Raw genomic sequence first — 24429 nt, forward strand, 5'->3', positions numbered from 1 at the left:
CAAGGTAAGTTAAACTTCATCTTAACATCGTTGACGAGATGATGATAAACGGAGAACTTACAATGTCGTGGTCTTCTTGAAGGAACTGTCTCAGCATGTGTGTCACGTTCTTAAGAATTTCTCTGTCGAGAATGATAAACTGAAATTTGAACTCGATATGTAACTTTCTCTTGTCTCGTCCAATGAGGTAGTGCAGGAAATTCTGTAATTTAAAAGGATGGTAGCGGAAAGTCTTGCAGTCAGGAGCGGCACTCCCACCTCCTTTCGTGCTATGGATATCATAGTTTGACCTCCACGAGGATTTATTCCAACTGGCACATAACTATAGCCGCCGTGCTACGTTTAAGTTTGAGTCAGGCTATCAACTTAATGTAATATGGTGCACCGTCAAAATCCTGTTTGGTCTAACCTGCCTTGGATTTACTGTGGTATCGGTCGTTTCGACGTTAAATGTAAAGTTCGATGAGCACTGTTGTCGCTATAGTGAGCCTTGCCACGATGACAGCGTGGGTGATCTCAGTGCTTACCATTTCCAGTACAAATACAGGCATTTTCGAAATAAATGGTTGTAGCTCCGTCATAAGTTGCATTGAGAAGTGCCTTTTTTTTATTTCTTGATGGTGACTAGTTTCGGACACCTGTGTTCATTTTCAAACCATCTGCATCATTAGTGTGACAAATACCGGCAATATCCTATGTACAAAAACTGCCTCTGCAGTGGTGATCAAAGCGGCACTATGGACGACTCAACAAAAATAAATAGACCACTAATATCTGGATATTAGAGAATTCTAATGTCCGTCCTATGTGGTCTATTTAGTGTTGTTAAGTCGGCCTTAGTGCCACTTTGCTCGCCACTGCAGAAGCTGTTTTTGTACATAAGCTATTGCATGTATCTGTCACATTTACGATACGAATGGTTGTAAAATGGACACAGGCGGCCGAAACCATCAAGAAATTAAAAAAAGATACTTCTCAATGCAACTTATGACGGAGCTACAACCATTTATCGCAATTATAAAACAAGATGTGGACCTATGTTCCACCTGACGCATGCTGCAAATTCGCAAATACACACATTCGTACAAAGTTGAATCATTTGTAAGATACAAGTCTTGGGGTTGAGTCTTACTTAGCAGATTCTGTTGACGTCTCCCACCACGCAGTCATGGTATTTATTTTGTAGTTAACTAATATAGCGTAACTCAAACGTAGAATATTGTACTACCGAAAGATTCCTAAGGAAAAAATAACGTTTTGTTTATTTTAAATAAATAGTCCCAGTAGCTAGCAACTTTATTACTTAATCGAAGTTCGTATTACGATGTTTCAAACAATGTTATTTTTCACAGGGAAGTCCTGCGAAGTAAATATTAATGAATGCTCGTCCAGTCCCTGCAGTGACAACGGCCTCTGCGTGGACGGCGCTAACAACTTCACGTGCAGCTGCTACGACGGATTTGAAGGTTTGTAGTAACTTCACTCAATAACTGTTTCAATCACGATATGGAAACCGAAATCGAATTAAGTGTTTCGCCTTGCAGCTGGCCACATAGTAAAATAGTGAAAATGATGATTTCTCGTGTACTTATACGCACTTGTCTCGCTCTTTCGGTACGAAAAGTAGACAGTAGCGAGTTACTGGACAGTCTGCCCGACTCGCTCTGACGATGGCTGAATGGTTTACGGCCGAAATAGTAGCAGCAGACGAAGTATGGCTACGGCTGAATTCCCTTAATTTTATGGATCAGTTAAACCTCGTGAGAACTTGAACCTCCAGATTTTCTTCGAGTCACAGTAAAAATGCTCCTTCCATTGTGGAGAAAAAGAGCTGATGCAGAAAAATTTCAGTTTCAAACTTTTGCCGCATATTGCGAAGCACATCATTACTTATAATGTTTTCGTATCTATCAGAGTTCGTTTTTCCATTAAGCCAGCCTAATAACCAGGGATAACAGCGGCAGATAATTACACATCTCCATCGAATTTCCCAGCCGCCGCAGGGCTCATAGGTAATGATATCTGCCAAGCCTACACAAACGCATATGAGTCCCACATCATGTACTGCGACCCATTACAAGATACCCTCTTACATAGTTCTTAAGACCAACGACATAGCTATAAGTATCACACTGAACAACGTCATTTTGCAACTATCCAAACCAATGGTCTGATCTGAAAGCAAAAGAGAACAACTGAACACCGTTACGTCTTCGGTGAATTTCACTGTAATCACAACGCACACAAGTAATTACAGTTGCGGACACCCGTATGATTCCCGTACCGTGTTCTGTGATTCACCGCTACACAGAACATCATTAGCCAGTTCCACACAATAATGGGGTACATATATTGCATGCAGCACACTAGCAACGCCACGCATTTGATCTTGCAGTCAGTGGCTTTTGGACTGTAGATGGGTATGTACACTATTCTCGTCGCCTCCTGATGGATCATTCTGTCGCTGATCATATTGTACATGTGGTGTGGGTGACATTTCCAAGTGTCGTCAGGCGCATTTTCTCTGATGTTTCGGCAGATATTTGCAATTATCGTTTCCGCAATGCGTAAGCAGAGTCAGTCCAAACACTTGTTTCGTGCGAGGCCCCGTCGGTTAAAAACAAAATTATTTTTAATAGCAGAATTTTGTGGGTCTCTTCAAAAGAGACGTCCAAAATTAGTGCAGTGCGATGTTAGTCTTATGGATATGTATTATGTGGGACAGTAAAGCATGAAGAATAACCAGTACCTACGGTGATTGTCACTGCCAAGCAGCAGTGCTACTCAGCCGCTGCTGGAGTACTGCTGGGTTCGAATCCTGCCTCGGGCATGGATGTGTCTGATGTCCTTAGGTTAGTTATGTTTAAGTAGTTCTAAGTTCTAGGTTACTGATGACCTCAGCTGTTACGTCCCACAGTGGTCAGAACCATTTGAGCCAGTACTGCTGTTTTACTGTGCATGTTAATACATATCGATAAAACTAATATCGCACTGGACTAATTCTGGACCTCTCTTTCGAATGGGCCCACAAAATTCTGCTCTAAAAATAACTTTGCTTTTAACAGGGAAGAAACCGACGCTTTCTGTTGACACATGACAGACCTGATGAGCATTAGTTGTTTCGGCTGGCTCCAGCTACAAATTGCAAAAACGAAATTGCAAATATCTGCCGCGAAATCAGAGAATATAGTAAGCTAGCCAACAGAGATTACGTTTATTTACTTATTGCCAAACTAGTATCGACCGCACATTCCCATTACCAGCGGTATCTTACATAGTAATTTCTTAGCACATTTCAAAGACGTTTGTCACTAACATATGCATAGTTAGATAATTACAGGAACGTTATTGGCAAACATCTGTGGAATGTGCTAAGGTACCAGTGTACAAGATGTCGCTGATCATGGGCAAGGCGATCGATATTAGTCCAACAATAAATAAATAAAAGTAATCTCTGTTGGGTAGCTTATTGCAGACAGGTACTTGTCAGAAATTTATAAATTTCTCTGTTTTGACGGTATGGTTGTGAATGGATAAATGCATTGTTTACCGCAAAATTGAAACGTTTTTCAACGATAACACAGGTCGTCAAATTTCCGTTTATTGTAAATAGGGAGCTAGTTTGGGGAATGTTGCTGGAAGAAGGAGAGGTACTATACTCTCGATGACGTTTTTGAGTTCATAAAACATTCCTGAAAGAACGATAAGAAGTTTCTGCTGTTCAAATATAGGTGGCTCCTTTCATCGACTACAGTTCTTGGTGCCTTACATTTCATAAAAGCAGCTACTAGAGCGATGATTCGTATGGTAAATTTGTTCCTAGACACCAGAAAAGGATTCTAACTATTTCAAAATTCCATGAGATGAACTTTTCAGCTGAAAATCCGCGCATAGTGTTACGTGCAACATGGATGCCGCTGGCTTGACGATGGACGCTTTTAGGGTGAGGAAAGCTGTACAACCTCTGAAATTTCCTTCACAGCAACCCTGCATACCTATAGTGTCTATTAATAACAACAAAATGGATTACATCAAGAAATTTTTGGTCAATATCCCTCAAGACAAGATGCAGTTTTGGAACTCAGTTACATCATGGCCTACAACATCATCTCATGATGCAGATGAAGATAACTGAGTGATGCAACCATATAAAACGTCGCATATTATTCAGAAATATGTAGCAAACCATGTTTATTACAGGAAAAGACGTTAATATATACAACTCTATTTTAAAACCAGTAGCTTAAATTTGAAATTAATTTGAAAACACAGTGTACTGCACAAATGTAACTTGTCCAACACCAACACAACGCCGTCCCCCTCGTTCCTTTTACATCATACTTGATGTTTACGTGCATACAACAAGCAAGTACACCTACATCAAGAAATACGTGTCAGGTGATAAACTGCGTTAAATCAGCTCTATCATGTTTTTTTTGTTTTCTTTTCTTTTTGTTTCTACAGTTTTAAAACTGGAAGCAACCACAGAAAAAATAGTTATACATTTACAGTTCATACAGTGAATAGATTTTTTTTAAAAAATACACGTGTTAAAACTATTAAAATGAAACTGAGTGAAATTTCCAATGGTCTGCTGAAGCTGTATTTGTTCAGGTCACTTATAAACCAATACAAACAATTTCGCAACTTTTAAGTTGTATCTTCTGGTGCAAATATAAATGTTATGTCATAAGTTACACAAAAAATGTGTGTGAAATCTTATGGGACTTAACTGCTAAGGTCACTAGTCCCTAATCTTACACACTAGTTAACATAAATTATCCTAAGGACAAACACACAAACCCATGCCCGAGGGAGGACTCGAACCTCCGCCTGGACGAGCCGCACAGTCCATGACTGTAGCGCCTTAGACCATAAGTTACAGAATGCCACAGAGTAACAATTGGAATGGCTAGGTGAGGTTTCAGCCCTCCTCAGTTGTTAAAAAGACCATCATCAATTATGAAACTCACGTCTGCGTTAAGTCGCGAACTCTACCCTTTCCAATCAAAGTATGCTCTTGCCGGCCTATGCCAAGCTATTCAGGGAAGTGCTTGGCCCTGAAGTAGCAAAAGCCGACACACTCATGTGTATTAACAATTGAATTTTAAAAAAAATCTGTTCACCGTATGAATTGTTAAAAAATCATGTACAACTATTTCAGCTGTCGTTGCCCGAGTTTTAAAATTATCTGTAACGCCTTGCCAAGTATAGCTAGAAGAGCATATCATGATAAGTGGACCATATTTTTCCAAATTACATTGTGAACATATGGAATAAGCGTGCTCATATGTTAGCAAGTTAAGCCATGACTTTTTGTTTACGTGCACAAATCCTCGAATTGTATATGAAAAGAGACAGAACTAATAGGGCGCTGTATATGGCAAAGTTGAAGCTAGCAAGTATGAGTAGCATGAAGAACTTCGATGCAACAAGGGAACATGAGAATGAGTGTGTCAATAGATTAAGTAACAGCCTGTCTTCAGTTCGAAATTACAAAAGTTAAGTTATCGAAGTAGCGAACCTCACCCTTCTAGCACTCCTCAAAGCGCGTTTAAATTGCCCCTCCCCCCTCTGGTTTACAACCTAACTGACGTTAGGTTCAACAACAGTGAAACACGGCTACTTGACATAGGCTTATTACGAAATACTACGAAGGCGCTATCCCTAAAACAAATTGATTATTTCATTGCACGTTCCCTAACCGCCAGAGATGGCTGTCTATTTTCAACTGCTCAAAGAAATGAACAGCCATTAAAATTAATAAGGTAATCCCGTGACACATTCAACATCAAGGGGTTGGTCTACATGAGTATTTGGAGTTAATCTCGGAAAACGCAGCTCTTCGCACCATTAACAAAAAAACGTAGATGACCATAGAGCAATCATAGTAAAGGCAGCTATGGGTAAAACGAGTATTTTTGTGAAGGAAGATGAATACATACCCAAAGTACAGCATTCCTTCGAAGAAAATAATTTTTCTCGCAGTAGATTTGCTCCTACTCCAATGTTTTTGGCCCAGTTGAAGAAACACAAAAAATCCACTTCATCTTTTCCCACCCCTTCTCTCATACCCATGAATCCACAAGCACCCAGGCGAAGAGCGGTTATCAGATGGGTCTTCCGGCGCGTCCGACCGTTCACTTTAGAAATGGTGCTGTCTACCAGGCATGAAAGTTATGAGCCAACTACACACATCAAAAAAAGTTTTACATCACCCCAGTTCCCAGAACTCCTGCAGATAGGCGTTGACTGTGGATATTGTATCACAGACACAGTCCCTCGGACTGTTCAAAGATGTCACTAAACCAGCCCAAAGATGAAAACAACCATGCATCATCAGCGCCTATTAGACGGATTGGTCTGACAGCCGATCAGTTCCAGTCATTGCACCAGGAATGAGGTACGCGGCTCGTGTTTCCTGTAGTTCAACCATGCCTGGACGGTCAGTACCGCGGTTTGATCGCTTCCGCATTGTTACTTTGTGCCAACAAGGGAAGTGTCGAGGCGTCTTGGAGTGAACCAAAGCGATGTTCTTAAGATATGGGAGATACAGAGAGACAGTTCCTGTCGATGACATGTCTCACTCAGGCCTCCCAAGAGCTACTACTGCAGTGGATGACCGCTACCTGTGGATTATGGCTCGAAGGCACCCTGACAGCAACGCCACCGTGTTGAATAATGTTTTTCGTGCAGCCACAGAACGTCGTCTTACGACTCAAACTGTGCGCAATAGGCTGCATGGTGCACAGTTTCGCTCCCGACGTCCATGGTGAGCTCCATCTTTGCAACCACGACACCATGCAGCGTGGTACAGATGGGCCTAATAACATGCCAACTGGACCGCTTAGGATTGGCATCACGTTCTCTTCACCGATGATTGTCGCATATGCTTTCAACCAGACAATTGTTGGCAACGTGTTTGGAGACAACCAGGTCAGGATGAACGCCTTAAAAATGGTTCAAATGGCTCTGAGCACTATGGGACTTAACATCTATGGTCATCAGTCCCCTAGAACTTAGAACTACTTAAACCTAACTAACCTAAGGACATCACACAACACCCAGCCATCACGAGGCAGAGAAAATCCTTGACCCCGCCGGGAATCGAACCCGGGAACACGGGCGTGGGAAGCGAGAACGCTACCGCACGACCATCAGGTATGAACTCCTTAGACACACTGTTCTGCGAGTGCAGCAAAGTGGAGGTTCCCTGCTGTTTTGGGGTGGCACTATGTGGGGCCGACGTACGCCGCTGGTGGTCATGGTAGCGGCCCTAACGACTGTACGATACATGAATGCCGTCCTCCGACCTATAGTGCAACCCTATCGGCTCCATATTTGCGAGGCATTAGTCCTAATGGACAGCAATTCGCGTCCCCATCGTGCACATCTTGTGAATGATTTCCTTCAGGATAACGACATCGCTCGACTAGAGTGGCCAGCATGTTCTCCAGACATGAACCCTATCGAACATGCCTGGGACAGATTGAAAAGGGCTGTTTATGGACGACGTGACCCACCAACCACTCTGAGGGATCTAGGTCGAATCGCAGTTGAGGGGTGAGACAATCCAGACCAACAGTGCCTTGATGCACCCATCTAGTTCATTGTTACGCAACCGTGCACATCTGATTTCCATTCTAAATCACTTGAACATTCCCACTGATGTCAACATAGCATATTTAGATATCAAAAATATATATACCTACGTACCTACGGACCAAGTCCGGAATATTATAACTGAAAATCTTGGTACCCATTAATGTCTACCCGACGAAATTACTGAAATGATGAAGTCGTTAGGAATTATTCTTAATTATAGTTACTTCAAATTTGGTGACTCTTGTAATTCAAAAACAGAGACTAACAATGGGTTGTCCTTTGTCTTACTGCCTGGCAAACAGTATTCAGGCCAAGTCTGCACACGATGTTGTGCAAAAATACCCATCTTTCGGGAGAGAAATACTCAGTGGGTTTCGTTACGTTGATGACGTTCTCTTACTGTATTAAGGCCGCAATGACTTTTGCGGTTTCCTTGTGGGCCATCTGAGTTCACATCAGTCTGATATTCTATTTACAGTCGAACACAGTGTTAATGACACACTCCATTACCTAGATTTCTTAATCACATTAAGAAACAATTTTTTTGTTTCTGATATTTACCAGATACCGTCTACTACTGACAACGTACTCCATCGTTCTTCTTGTCATCCCATTAAATATAAAAAGGCTGCCTTTCGTTCGCTTCTTTACTGCCTCCATCAAGTCCCCCTAACACCCCACACTTTCCATCGGGAGTACCAAGTTACACAAACTATCGCACTATCTCATGGTTACGATACAAATTGTGTTGACAGTACTGATAAGGAAGTATTGAGCAAGACAAGTTATAACAGTAACCACTTCACGGTTTCTACCATTTTATAATCTGTTAAGCAGGGCAACAAGTACTACCACAGCGTTTCCAACTATAATCCCTGTCCAGAAAGAATAGATAATCATTTAAAAAAGAATAACATAAATTCAGAATTTTTCATTCCGCAGAATGTAGGTTCCATGTATAGACACAGGGAACAGTGAATCACCAACCCATCTAAGAACACAGGAATTATCCAATTTCCTGTAATGACTGTTCTCAAAAGTACAGTGCGCAAACGGATAGGGCTTTCGAAATTAGCTTTAAAAAAATCTCAAAGTGAGCAGTTCTAAATCCGCGCTAAGATCTTATTTATGAGATAACCAACATTCTATTTCAAATCTACACAACTTGGATATAGTACTTAAAGAGAGAAAGCGCTGTCTTAAACGTGCTTGAGGATATATACACTACTGGCCATTAAAATTGCTACACCAAGAAGAAATGCAGATGATAAAGGGTATACATCCGACAAATATATTATACTAGAACTGACATGTGATTACATTTTCACGCAGTTTGGGTGCATAGATCCTGAGAAATCAGTACCCAGAACAACCACCTCTGGCCGTAATATAGCCGGCCGCGGTGGTCTCGCGGTTCTAGGCGCGCAGTCCGGAACCGTGCGACTGCTACGGTCGCAGGATCGAATCCTGCCTCAGGCATGGATGTGTGTAATGTCCTTAGGTTAGTTAGGTTTAAGTAGTTCTAAGTTCTAGGCGACTAATGAGCACAGCAGTTGAGTCCCATAGTGCTCAGAGCCATTTGAACCATTTTTCTGGCCGTAATAACGGCCTTGATAAGCCTGGGCATTGAGTTAAACAGAGCTTGGATTGCGTGTACAGGTACAGCTGCCCATGTAGCTTCAACACGGTACCATAGTTCATCAAGAGTAGTGACTGGCGTATTGTGACAAGCCAGTTGTTCGGCCACCATTGACCAGACGTTTTCAGTTGGTGAGAGATCTGGAGAATGTGCTGGTCAGGGCAGCAGTCGAACATTTTCTGTAACCAGAAAGGCCCGTACAGGACCTGCAACATGCGGTCGTGGATTATCCTGCTGAAATGTAGGGATTCGCAGGGATCGAATGAAGGGTAGAGCCACGGGTCGTAACACAGCTTAAATCTAACGTCCACTGTTCAAAGTGCCGTCAGTGACCGAGACGTGTAACCAGTGGCACCCAATACCATCACGCCGGGTGATACGCCAGTATGGCGATGACGAATACACGCTTCCAATGTGCGTTTACCGCGATGTCGCCAAACACGGATACGACCATCATGATGCTGTAAACAGAACCTAGATTCAACCGAAAAAATGACGTTTTGCCATTCGTGCACCCATGTTCGTCATTGAGTAAACCATCGCAGGCGCTCCTGTCTGTGACGCAGCGTCAAGGGTAACCGCAGCCATGGTCTCCGAGCTGATAGTCCATGCTGCTGCAAACGTCGTCGAACTATTCGTGCAGATGAGTGTTGTCCTGCATACGTCCCCATCTGTTGACTCAGGGATCGAGACGTGGCTGCACGATCTGTTACAGCCATGCGAATAAGATGCCTGTCATCTCGACTGCTAGTGATACGAGGCCGTTGGGCTCCAGCACGGCACCGAGCTTAACTGACCAGTTTTGACTACTTCAATTTCTGAAGTTAGGCGTCTCACCATCTAATTAGTTGGTTAGCTTATTACAGCTTTTTTACATTAAATTCATGACTACTTCTACTTCTGGTCCACTTGAAGGTCATCTGCTCTATTTAATGTCTACACTGTTTTAATTATTCAGAAATACGCTTTAATGATTCAGAAATAAGTATTTCATCTTAGCAACATCATTGTATTTAGTAATATTCAGGTTCAGTTTTATGTAATACACAGAGCCGGGTCTAATAGCGGGTGACCGTAAGTCCTCAGCAAAGCACTAGCGTCGAGCTTTTCTTCTTTTCCGTGTTACTCGTGTTAGTTCAATTTCCATCACCGTGTCAGCATCCGCTTCGACAATATACGGGACGCTCGTAGCTTATGTTGTCAGCTGGTATGTTGATGGAAAATACATATCAGAGAGTCGGCTTTTGTCACTACAGGGCGCAGTACATCCCGGAATATCATCTACCAGGGGCATTTTGTTGCCTGAAATACGCCGACAAGACCATATTTTAATCGGAATGTGCAGTTCGCGACTTAACACAGACATGACTTTCATCATTGACGATGGTCTTTTTATCAGTTGACGATGGTTTTTCATCAAGTGAGGATGGATGAAACCTTACCTAGCCACACCAGTTGTTACCCTGCAGCATTCTGTAACCTATGAGATAACATTTAAGTTGCGTCTTCTGATGCAAATGTAAAAGTTGCGAAACCGGTTATGTGGGTTTGTAAGTGAGATGAATAACTGCAGCTATAATGGACCATTGGACATTTCACTCCGTTTAATTTTGTATTTTTAACACCTTTATTTTAAAAAACTACTCGTTGTATGAATTGTCAACCAATAATGTATAACTGTTTTTGCTTTAGTTGCCCCTGTTTTAAAATTCTCGGATATTACACACGAACACACGTACTCTAACATAAATTCTGTCACAGAAAGCCCGAAGTTATGAACGCATCACTCATTCCTGTTGAATTCAAAAAAGTTTCTATGTTGCCCCCTTCTAACAAGAGACACATATCTCATGTTGTCCTGTTTTACCTCGAATTCGTTGTCCATAAACTTCAGACACGGATGCAAGGTGTCACAGTAGCTAGGGCACTAGACTCTGGAAGTGCTGTGTTCACATTCTCTTCTAGCCTTCCAGATTTTGGTTCCCCATGATCTCACTGGATTGATTAAGCGGGTTTCCAGAAAAGTTTCTTTGAAAGTGAAGTGACCGGTTTTCTTCTTCCTCCTTGTCTCTAAAGGCTTCATCGTCTGCAGGACGTTAAGCCACAACATTCTTATGTTTTGATTTCGTCTCGTCTTGGCATGCATAGTGCATTTCTCGTAAGCACAACGTAATGGAGGTTATACAGACAGCAACATTTCCGTTACTGCTCTCTCGAGTGGGGCAGGAAATAGAAAAATTAGTGATGGTATGTAGCTCTCCCCGCCATGTGCTGTAAACGTTGCTAGTGAAGTCTGTATTTTGATATCAAACAGGATTGCACTTCAAATTAAGTTGACAAGTATTAGACAGATGCAAGTCTACGCTTGCTACAATGGAGAATTGCGCATTTTAACGACACACCGCGGATTACCGCAGCGCCTCTCCGGTACTGCATCACAGGACAGGCCGTCGGAACTCGCTTGACAGCGAACCTAATCAATCATGGCAATTTTTTCCCGCTAAATAAGTTCTGAGACAGCTCATTTCCATAAATCGATCGCAGTAACGCCAAAGCAGAAGAAACGGTATGCCTGTGCTCGCGGGGGTCCTCAGCGTATCAGGCGATCCTGTGCCACAATTTCGCTCTCGAGGGCACACGTTTCATCCACCCACACTTCCACATTTCTCTGCATTCCCTCTCATCCATCTCGCACACCATTATTCTCTAGCTCGCTCTTCACTCCTGGGCCAACCCTTTTCTACACGCAGTAGCATACGAGAGGTAGTCCCAAACTGCATCACATTTTGGTATAAACTCTATGTCACTACATTTGTCTCAGTCTTTCTTTCTCATCTATGTCTGGCCGGAATGCATTTAAATTCGTTCACACTTTATTAATCAGAGTTGTAAATGACTTTGCTTAAGGTTTTGAAATAAATCGTTCTGATGTAGAATTTAAGAAGGACCGTAAAAGGCATAGTTCTCTTTTTATTTCCCAGACGATATTCATTACCATCATTTCTTCATAATTCCCCTTTTCTTCAAATGTGCAGATAACTTGTAATCAGTTGTAGCACAGATTAATATTCGGGGCGTATTATTTTCTTCACAAAACTTTATAATATCGCTATTGCTTCGTCATTTGCCTAGTACGTGAAGTGATTGAGACATTTGGAGGCAACTCTTAGCCAACTATGCTGCACACGTCCGTTGTTCGCCCCGTCGCCCTACCTACCGTCTCCTTTTCGCTAATGCGGCAGTCCATATCCCACACCGGCGGCCGCGATCAGGCCATACAATTGGGATCTGTGTTTGGTCACTCCTTAGTGAACTCGAGTCTTTGCCTCTTCCATCTGCTTTCCAGGTCCACCCACATACACCACCTTGGTGTATTCGTCAGCCGCAGCTGCGGCTGGAGCTCTCACGATGTCAAAAAGATTCAGTTCCTCCTGCAGTCTTGCGACGCCAGTTTCTTGCTCTTCTAGACGCATCCCGTGACTCGGAGGTTATCTATACCGATGGCTCGATGGTTGATGGCCATGTGGGGTACGCTTATGTTCATGCGGACTATGTAGACCAGCGCTCATTGCCGGGTGGCTGCAGTGTTTACACCACAGAGCTAACAGCCATTTTTCGTGCCCTTGAGCGTATTCGTACCAGCACTGGAGAGTCCTTCGTCATTTGCAGTGACTCTCTCAGTAGTCTACAGGCTCTTGACCAGTGCTAACCACGTCATCCCATTGTTGTTGCCGTCCAGGAGACCATTCACGCTCTTGAACAGCGTGTACGTTCGGTGGTGTTCATATGGACCCCGGGACACGTTGGGACAGCGGGAACCGAACTTGCCGACAAGTTAGTCAAAGAGGCTACCCGCAAACTGACGTTGGAGATCGGCCTCCCGGCAACTGATCTCCGATCGGTGTTGCGCCGTCGGGTCTTTGGGATGTGCAGAGACGAATGGCGCACTCTGTCTGCACCCAACAAGCTGCGGCGAGTAAAGGAGACCACGACTGTGTGGGGTTCCTTTATGCGGGCCTTTCACAGGGATTCTGTTGTTCTCTGTAGGCTCCGCATTAGTCACTGTTGTCTGACTCATCGTCATGTGCTGCTTCTAGAGGATCCCCCTCATTGTCGCTGTGGTGCAAACATGGCGGTGGCCCAAATGTTGTTGAAAAGTCCTATTTTAACCACCCTCAGGCGAACTTTTAATCTCCTTGGTGATTTATCATCTCTTTTAGGTGACAATGTCTCTATGGCAGGTCGGGTTTTAAGTTTTATTCGCGCAAGCGGCTCTTATAGGTCCATCTAATTTTATTGCGTCACCCTCTTTTGTGCTGTATCTTTTACTTAGCTTTGTGTTGTAATTCGACTCCACCATAATCTTTTAGGCTGGAGATTTTAACGTGTTGCAGAGTGGCTTCCCCCGGAATTTTTATTTTAGTGCTTAGCCTGTGCCGGCCGCGGTGGTCTCGCGGTTCTAGGCGCGCAGTCCGGAACCGTGCGACTGCTACGGTCGCAGGTTCGAATCCTGCCTCGGGCATGGATGTGTGTGATGTCCTTAAGTTAGTTAGGTTAAAGTAGTTCTAAGTTCTAGGGGACTGATGACCACAGCAGTTGAGTCCCATAGTACTCAGAGCCATTTGAACCATTTGCTTAGCCTGACTGGTGGATGGTTTCAATATGCTCTGCGTGTTTATGAAACAAGAGACCGATGACCTTTGCAGTTTGGTCCCTTTAATCTTTAAACCAACAAACCAACCAACTAACATTTGGAGGCCCAACGTACGAAAATTAGGTGTATGGAAGGCGTACTGTTGGATAACCGTAACCGAGAACCAAATTTACTTTACATGTGCTGAAGATTAGATGGGTAGATCACATAACTAATGAGGAGGTATTGAATAGAATTGGGGAGAAGAGGAGTTTGTGGCACAACTTGACAAAAAGAAGGGACCGGTTGGTAGGACATGTTTTGAGGCATCAAGGGATCACAAATTTAGCATTGCAGGGCAGCGTGGAGGGTAAAAATCGTAGAGGGAGACCAAGAGTTGACTACACTAAGCAGATTCGGAAGGATGTAGGTTGCAGTAAGTACTGGGAGATGAAGAAGCTTGCACAGGATAGAGTAGCATGGAGAGCTGCATCAAACCAGCCTCAGGACTGAAGACCACAACAACAACATTACACTAAGGTGTCAAGTCGTGCAATAGCGATCTCCACATATACACATGCTGGCAGTGTAGCATATACGGGTATAAAAGGACAGTGCATTGCAGAAGTTGTCATTTGTACTCAGATGATTCATGTGAAAAGCTTTCCGACGTGATTAGGGCCGCACGACGAGAATTAACAGACTTTGAACGCGGAATGGTAGTTGGAGCTAGACGCGTGGGACATTCCATTGCGGAAATCGTTAGGAAATTCAGTATTCCACGAACCACAGTGACAAGAATGTGCCGAGAATGCCGAATTTCGTGCGTTACCTCTCGCCACGGATAACGCAGTGGCCGACGGCCATCACTTAACCTACGAGAGCAGTGACGTTTGCGTAGAGTTATCGGTGCTAACAAACAAGCAACACTCGTTGAATTAGCCGCATAAATCGCAGTAGGGAGTACGACGAACAGGTTAGGACAGTACGGCGAAATTTGGCGTTAACGGGCTATGGTAGCAGACAACAGACGCAAGTACCTTTTAATAACAGTACAACTTCGCTTGGCTTCGTGACCATATCGGTTGGACCTAGACTACTGGAAAACCGTGGCCTGGTCAGATAAGTCCCGATCTCAGTTGGTAAGAGCTGGTAGGCTTCGAATGAGGCGCAGGCCCCACGAAGCCATCTACCCAAAATGTCAAAAAGGCACTGCGCAAACTGGTGGTGGCTTCATAATGGTGTGGGTTGTATTACCATGCAATGGACTGGGTCCTCTGGCCCAACTACATTGATCATTGATTGAAAATGGTTATGTGCGGCTACCTGAAGACCATTTGCAGCCATGCATGTACTTCATGTTCCCAAACAGGGATGGAATTTTTATGGATGACAATGCGCCATGTCGCCAAGGACACAGTTGTGAGGCGTTTCACTCTCAAAGGAGCATCACCAGACATATGGGGAATAACAAGTATCCTCAGTACAAATTTGTGAGCCAGGACTCAGCTATAAAGCTACATTGTTGGTTAAATAAAACAACGGCGAAACCATGACCTGAGTTTTGAAAAGAGCACAACTAAATACAAACTCACCAGGTAAAATAAAAAAACGAGGACTACTGGCAAGAGTACAGAACGTCCTCTGCAATCATCAAAAATGTCACGTCGTCCAGTAAAACGTACAGGACACATCCACCTACAGAAATAAATAAGAATATATTTCAAGACGAAGAGCGGTAAGCAGAACAAACATAAAAAACCACATAAATGAGGTTGGAGATAAAGGAACTAATATTGTGGGTTAAGAATAAATAAAAAATAAAATCGTACAAAAGTCACACGTTACCTCTTAACTCAGGGCATGTTTACAAAGTCATTGAGCAAGAATGTTTCAAATGGCTCTGAGTACTATGGGACTTAACATCTGAGGTCATCAGTCCCCTAGACTTAGAACTACTTAAACGTAACTAACCTAAGGAGATCACACACATCCATACCCGAGGCAGGATTCGAACCTGCGACCGTAGCAGCAGCGCGGTTCCGGACTGAAGCGCCTAGAACCGCTCGGGCACATCGGCCGGCGTCGTTGAGCACGCCTGGGCTCTTAACATAGACTCTTTTAGAAATTTCAAATTCTTCGCGGATATTAATCTTCTTCCCTTTTTGTACAACATGCAAAATATCAAAATCATTTATGGATGGTGCGCGGTGTCGAGAAGTTTTCAAACGTTGCGCGAAGTGAGAATATTTTTCAAGTTATCCTTTTTTTGTCAAAAGATGCTCATTAAAAATGACGATAAGCGACCTCCCCGTTTGGATGATACATTGGGCGTCACAATGGAGACATTTAATTTTATATACTCCCGATCTCGTGAAGGTAAAACTTAAGTTTCTCATTGTGAGAAAGGGGGAACTGTGTTCCAACATTTGTAGAGAACACAAATTGTACCTTTGTATTACTAAACAGTTTGACTAAGTCATAACAAAAGGGGCCCAAAAAGGGAATAGCTAAACGCATATCATTGTCAACCGTTTGTGGTTGTCAACTCGCGGTCTTAAGCTCCACTCCTTCCTGGTACTCGTAGTATAAAAGACGGACCAGTGACGCACTACAACCATTCTCATGTGCTATATACGAAAGGTTGCTAATTTCTTTTTCAATAGATTACAAGGATCTCGGCGCTCAGTCCGGAACCGCGCGACTGTTACGGTCGCAGGTTCGAATTCTGCCTCGGGCATGGATGTTTGTGATGTCCTTAGGTTAGTTAGGTTTAAGTAGTTCTAAGTTCTAGGGGGCTGATGACCACAGATGTTAAGTCCCATAGTGCTCAGAGCCATTTGAACCTTTTTTTTTTTTATTACAAGGAAAGGGGAACTTCAAACATTCGAGCAATAGCCGACCTGAAGAAGCTTAACTTATATTGCCTTTGGTGGGCTGGGGTAGCCGAATTACTGAAGAGCCAGTGCTAGGTTTCCTGCAAAAAATCGAAACACATCATATTATTAACCAACTGAAGGGATAAATCTAAATAACTTAGCACACCCTGCTGATCCATGTCTTTATGGGTAAAACGGAATTTCTTCTGAAAACTTTTATAATCGAGTAAAGGGGTGTCAGTATCAACTCCTTGGCCTTTAAAAACTATCAATATGTCATCGGCATACCTTCTATAAAAAAGGATCTGGTAGTTCGAAGCAGATACACGAGAAAAATAGCGGTTTTCTGGATTACTTACAAATAGTACATCGGCGAGAAAGCCTGGGGGACAACTCCGCATAGCTAGGCCATCGGCTTGTTTATAAATATTGATATCAAATGAAAAATAGTTATTTGCACTAAGTGACTCCAGAAGGTATGTCATCCACTTCCTCAATGATGACAGGCGGATTATTATTGATCAGGGAAAAAGTTAGAGGCTGTGTTTTCATGGAGTGTACAGCGTCCTTTGGTCCTGCTAAACCTATTATTGACTGAAAATGGTTCGGCTACTTAGAAACCATCTGCACCTACTCAACGATGGATATCAATGCATCATGTTCGGGCCACAATTGTTCTCGGAGGCTTGAAGAACATTCTGGACAATTCGACCGAATGGTATGGCCACCCAGATCGCTCGACATGAATCCCACGGAATATTTATGGTACAATGGAGAGATCAGTTCGTGCACAAAATCCTACACCGGCAACACTTTCGCTATTATGGGTGGCTATAGACAGTATGCCTCAGTATTTCTGCAGGGGCTTCCAACGAGTCGTTGAGTCCATGCCACGTCGCGTTGCTGTACTGCCCCGGGCAGAAGGAGGTATGCCACGACATATGTCACCTCAGTGCATGTTCATGTCAAAATAATTTTAATTCCTATTATTATTATTTAACTACCATAGATTTCGTAAGGTATATGATGACACACCGTTCGATTAATACCGCTTAATTAAACCGAAAATAATTTCATGTTTCTGTCAGTACGTACTGCATACACTAACATACAGGCTGCATGTTACACTTCGTAGTATCCAACACATTTTTAGTGTTCAATAAATTGCTGAGCTCATTACTGAATTCACTGAAACGCAAAAGCTCATCATTCCTTCATGAGTCTTTCAAATGTTCCTTCTATTGTCTATTAACGTGTACCTTCTAGCCAATATTTTACATCTGACCCGTAATTTTCAAACATTTTATATAGGAACATGCATAGTTGATAAGAGCGTAATAGTTTCGGAGGCTCAGCTGAAATACCATAGTAGTAGGATATCTCTTAAGAGACTTCATATAATAACTCTATATTAATATCTTCGTGTGACTGATGTACCAATAAACATATTAGATACGCATTTTTTCTTAAAGCAGAGACCGATATTTTAAAAGTGGCTTGGAAAGCTGAGTATTCTGTTGAAGTTCGATGACAATGCAATCTCAAGTGTGGGATGAAAAAATTTTCGAAGTCGTGATTGTTTGGGAACTCATGGACCATGTGTGGCTCCCACAAAGTATTTTTGGAATACTTCTCCGATTTACCAACTACTAGCTGAGTACCCGGCGTTGTCTGTGTATGTATCTATTGCTATCTTCTGTTAATTCATCTCTTCCCCTCCCTCTACCCCTCTTTTCCCGTCTCCACCAGCCCTTCTTTCCTACCCCTCCACCGTCACTCTGTCCATCTACTCCTCCCCCATCTCCCTGCCCATCACTTTCTTCCCCTCTCTAAGTCTTTCTCCTCTCCCTCCGCCCCCCCCCCCTCACTATAGATTCACCTACTCACTGCTTCTAAGTCAATCTCCACCTCTTCTTTCTCACTTTCCACTTCTCCTCTCCACTCTCTCTGTCCATCTCCTCCTCCCTCCTCTCTATGTCCATCTCAACCTATTACCATTGTCTGTCCATTTTCTCCTCCCCCTCTGTCTGTCCACCTGCTCCTCCCACCTACCTGTGTCCATATGCTCTTTCCCCCTCTTTATCCATCTTTTCCGCCCACCTTCTCTCTCCCTCACCAAGCTATCACCCCATCCCCAATAGACTGGTGGGTCTTACTTCCCACAGTATTTTTTCCTGATAGTAAGTAATATTTGTACCAAGTTTGGCTGAAATCGATCCATGGGTTTAGGGGAATTTTTTTTATCTACAACATTGCCCTCATATGCGCGTGTTAGGTATATTTAAAATATTTCACTCATTATTTTTTTACACATATTCCAGCTGTATCTCCACCTAATTTCGTCATTCGGTTTCCCTTTCACGGACGTCCTATCTCCCGAACTATGTGGCCTACAATGATATAATTTTGTAGGTAAATTCGGCGAAATATGAGGATATTGTATGCGAAATGTGTTGCGAGTAGAGTTAGCAGCAAAACAGCAATAAATTTAAACTTCATGCAATATGCGGCAGTCGTCACGAATCTCAGTGTTTATGAGGTCATACTTTCTGAAATATCTGATATAATTTTGCAGGTGTGTTCAGTTTTATTTGTCACTACTGTCAGCAAAATGATGCACAAATACAGAGAGTAGTAAGGAAGCAATAAATTAAAACGTCATCTCTAATGTAACAGTTTCACTGCAAGAACAGCGAAAATGTAGCAAGCTATACACCTTTTTCCTTTCATGATTTTGTGGGAATTTTCAGCGAGATAGTTTCGTAAAGGTTTGATATTACGTGAAAAGTTCGATTCAAGTCACTAAGTGCTCTTATTCTTTAATACTATAAGAATAAATTATGGATATTCGCGCGTCATGGACTACACTTGCTTTTCACCTCATCCCACCCCTTTGATAGACATGTGGTTCTTATACCACAGCGATTCCTTCCAGACATTAAGAGATATTTGTTTCTCGTTTGGTTGAAAGCAGTCAGTGGTTTAAAGGAAGATGTGGAACGCATATACATACATACATGCATACATAAGAGGGCGTGCTGGAAAGTAATGCATCCGAATTTTTTACTCTGTTCTCAAAATCGTTTGAGATATTGTATGTTACACATATTACTCAGTCGAATTACCCGCTTCGCTAACTCAAGTTGCAACCCTCTGCCGCTAGAGGCGTCCGAATAGTAGCGTGTAACGAGACGTTGTGTAACGTAACTATGTTAGTGCTTGAGAGGCCCTCAGCAGAAAGAAAGCGCGAATCCGCAGAGATCGTCCGTACATGGAGCACTCTGTCCTTCAGCATGACAATGTCACACCACACACGAGCACTGTGACATCTGCAACAATACGGCGCCTTAGGTTCATTGTAATCGTTCATCCTCCATACAGTCTCTGATTTGGCTACATCCGTTTTTCAACTCTTTCATAACTTAAGAACACAACAAAGTGGTCTCTCGTTGGGAGAAATGTGTTCGTCTCCACATTTCTATAATATGGGAGTTTTTACACCATATCTACTAAAATCTGTTAAAAAGAAACACAAAAGGCTGGGGTTAGCATTCTTAAATAGCAAGATTCAAATTGTGCTAGCTACGTTATTTGCTTACATCAAACGAAGACGACTGAAACAGGAGATGAAATACTGTGATTGGTTTCGAAACATATTTTGTCCAAAAGATCACTTTATCAGCAATTAATATTCGGTGTGCATTGTCATGTAGGTGCCTAACTGCACCATTATTTTTTAAAAAGACAACAAGGCCAATTATATCTGAACTGGGTACGTAGTTTCGCCTTATTCCTCATTCTTGCAGTGTCCAAGAATTGGCAATTTTACGTCCTATAAAATGACCTATTACCACTTTACTGTACAGAATTACTATATTACGTAATGACAATCTTTTCAGGCCGCTGAGTAGAAGTGGTATTATTCTCTCAAGTTTTCTCGGTTAAACGTCATTTGAATACTAGCTATGTGTAGCCGTAGGGACGAGTGAACACCGTAGCAACTGAGATACACTATCGACAGTAGGAAGTATATTGAAACCTTGTGTACAGCAAAGCAGTGGATACTGGGACAGCATTGATAAAGCAGTAGTTCGTCTGTACGGACTGATCTGTAGCAGCGTTAACTAAGAGCAACTTTTGTAACTGCCGAAGTCAATTATGACTAGTAATCATCTTCATATGAAACTTCCTGCCAGATTAAATCTGTGTACCAGACTAGAGTGGATCTCGGGGCCTTTCCATTTCGCGGGTATATGTTTGGGTAGCTCAGTCGGTAAAGCATTTGCCCGCAAAAAGCAGAAGTCCCGATATCGTGTCTCAATCGAGTACACAGTAATTAACCTGCCAAGAAGTTTCATTCCAGCTCACACCCCGCTGCAAAGTGAAAGATTCATTCCTTCATCTTCTTATCTTATTTAAGATTTCGTGTATTTACAGAGTTTTCTCATGAAACGGCGCCCTGCGTACACAATCTTCCGTTTGCATCTTCCAGACACGTGATAAATTGCAAGGCGGAATCTCCTCTCAATAGCATACTAGTTACAGTTCGAAGCATTAGAAATGTGCTACACCCTCTTCATCTCAGATGGTATCTCACTGATTCACATAAAAGATCCCTCGATTTCCGAGCTATTTCCAAGATTTCGCAGCTGCCGTTCTCGTGAATTCCTTGTTGAACACTCGACAACAGCCTAGTTGTTCGTAGATACAGACAGAGACTATCTCCTACAAAGTGAATTTCAGAAACTACAGCTTTACGTGAGAAATTGATTATTGTGTACTTGATTCGAAAATGGAAGTTTTGTGCCTAATGGACGTCCCGTCAACGGCGTACCTGAGCAGAGCCGGAACAAGCAGGGCAACGGTCTTCTATTACTTCATCACATTAACTGTAGTAATTGGGCACAGCAATTTGTCAGCTGTCAGGAACGAGCCTGTAGGTGGAAGCCACTAAACTAGCACATAGATACGTTACGCTGATTCTATTCTGTGTTTTCTAGAGCTGTTTCAAATTTCAATTTGCAGGAGAGTTCTGCGAGAAAGAAACTGACGAATGTGTGTCAAATATTTGCTATAATGGAGGAACTTGCCAAGATGATACCAATGACTATCACTGCCTCTGCCCACCTGGTTATTCTGGGAAGAACTGTGAAACTGACATAGGTAAGCACACAATCTATCATATTCATACTGTAACTATGTAAGGCACGGTAACGTTGTGTCATTTCTGACTTCACATTCTCCGGCAGTCTGTGAGCGCAACAATCAGGATCTCCGAATAGCTACAACGTTTTCTTATTATTCTATTTTTAAGGTTATGTATTTTGTTCTGAAACGTAAAACACTAACAACCACACATTAGAAACAGGCACTGCCAGACCAAGCTGGAATAAGAGAGAACAGAAAAATTCTTTGGTGGGGAAATGATTAAGATAATGAATAATGCTCGCATATTATTAGTATTACTTCATTCACGTAAAAGATAATTCTTATAATTATGAAAGATGAGTCAGTAGCAAACTATAGATTGTGTGTAACTCCTAAGAGCTGTTTTTGTTTAAATATAAACTGCTGCCTATCATTTAAATGCTATACAGTTTGTGTCTCATAGTCTTGGGCAGTTACTGATATGACTGTCTTCAATAAGGATGATTAGTAATGGGGGTGGGGATTGGTTCCGTTGTATAAGGTCATCACAAATTCCCTCTCTCCAAGCACGCAACGTTCTTATTTATACCATTTAAGGGCAAAATTTTGCTCGGTGTCTGCTTTTGATAGAAAGTGGTCGTAAGACACGACTATATGAGAACCCTTCAATGAAATACAGGGAACTTAGAAAGTTTTCATCACTCTTCATAACAGCTTTTACGTTGGCTGAAAATTTGTTGTCAGCGCCATTCTGCATTTCTCCAGATTTTTTGTTCTTTTAATAAAGGAATTAATTATGTTTCATGAATCATGTTGTTTGTTTATCCTGTAGCATTTCTCATACAGGGAGTTATCTACCGAATCAGAACTTTTTAGGCAAGTTTCACTGATGCTTAGAAGGACCCGAAAACTTGAAGCACAATACTAACGCAATTTAATAGCCATAACTTAATCACGGTACTTTAGATGTACATTACCTTCTGTTTGCTTTAGTTTTGTAAGGAACAGTAACTATTAGCTACCGATTAAACAAAAAGGACAAGGATGTTACAGTATTTTCTGCATTGCAGTGAAGGAGATTGTCCAGAGAGCATATTAGGATTCAGTTAAACTAAAGACGTGAAAACAAAATCCAAAGAAACAATAAAATTATTGATTGACGAGTTCCAAAATAAATTGTTGTTGAAACTCTCGAACTATAAAACACCACTTAAAGATTACCTATTTTCTTGCTTCAACTAATGGTGAAAATATCTGTTTTCAGATTTTTGTGCCTCTTCCCCGTGCAAGAATGACGCACGTTGCTTGGATGAGGCTAATGGGTTCAGCTGCATCTGCGAAGAGGGATACCACGGGGATCTATGCCAATTTAAAGGTAATAGGCTAATGTTGTTCGTAAATCTCTCTGTGTTAACAACAGAGAATTTTTTTTACTTATGTATGAAGCATGTATGTGGTAACATGAGTGTCGCTAGCTAGCCGCGCGCAATTTTTAAAATTAAAGTCAATCTCCAGTGTGCATACATGCTGTTGGGAGAAGTTTATTCCAGTATCACTTGCATCTGTCTATCTAATCCATTTTTATACATGCCAAAATCACTACTTGAACTGTTTACTGACTTTTGTCTTCAGCTATAAACATATGCCGCCACAGAGGCGGGTGTTGGGAGGTGTTCAGGCCCAATGTATCATCACAAGATACTGCAGTCAGTAGATTCATTCCTACGTACCTGGCTATTCTACACATTACTTAGTGTGCTTTGAATGTTTGGTGGTGATTTTAGCTTCTGTATTCTCGTAATTATTCGTTCTTCATGACGGAAAATAGAAGTGGCAAATGTTACACAAACAAGTTGGAGCTGTAGAGTTCCATACGTATAAGGTTATTCGTAAGTACCTCCAGGGTTTCAGAAGGTGATCGTGAAAAAACCATATGACATACAGAAAAAGGATGCATGTTAGTGGATAGAGCATATCTCCAAGCTTATAACTCATAACAAGAGCTGAATGTGAGCATCTCATGTGACGCATCATACTTCAACACGTGCATATTTAATGACTTCGCTGACATAAATTGCCATGGATTGCGCGACAGCAGCCCACATATATATTCAGTTCATTTGGACACCTATCAGCAGGCGCGCAGTAATTTGATGCGACAACACGCAGTACTTGCTTACACGTTCTGACACGCCCGCGCCTAGTACGACTATTCTGTGGCATGTAGCACGAATCGAAACTTGGAAAGAGGCTCTATATACTGATGTTTGTCACTTTTCTGTCTTGTACCTTGGTTTGCAGAACTTAAGGACAAAAGTAACTTTCGTATGATGTGTCACTGGCAAGTAACACAGCTTGATGAAACTTGTGAAGACACCCCTACTTCTGACGGTCTCTTGGGCATCAGAAAAGGTGGAACATAGTTCTTAAAAGGCTGTGTGATCACCAGTGACGGCAATGCAAGCTGTGCAACGTGCTCCCATGCTAGCCACTGGGTTCGTGATCAGTTCTTGTGGTAAGGGGTT

The 24429-nt window shown here is 42.3% G+C and overlaps 1 protein-coding gene across 2 annotated transcripts in view; it reads left to right on the top strand.

Annotated features, from left to right (window-relative positions):
* LOC126299061 (uncharacterized) overlaps positions 1–24429 on the top strand; it is a 1316522-nt gene that overhangs the window by 1109005 nt on the left and 183088 nt on the right. For both annotated transcript variants that reach the window (XM_049990731.1, XM_049990732.1), the window contains 3 exons: positions 1353–1466; positions 21782–21919; positions 23169–23279. In XM_049990731.1, the coding sequence (XP_049846688.1) occupies positions 1353–1466; positions 21782–21919; positions 23169–23279 (363 nt within the window). The remainder of the gene's footprint in view (positions 1–1352; positions 1467–21781; positions 21920–23168; positions 23280–24429) is intronic.

The sequence above is a fragment of the Schistocerca gregaria genome, chromosome X, assembly GCF_023897955.1.
Source record: "Schistocerca gregaria isolate iqSchGreg1 chromosome X, iqSchGreg1.2, whole genome shotgun sequence".
Classification (NCBI taxonomy): domain Eukaryota; kingdom Metazoa; phylum Arthropoda; class Insecta; order Orthoptera; family Acrididae; genus Schistocerca; species Schistocerca gregaria.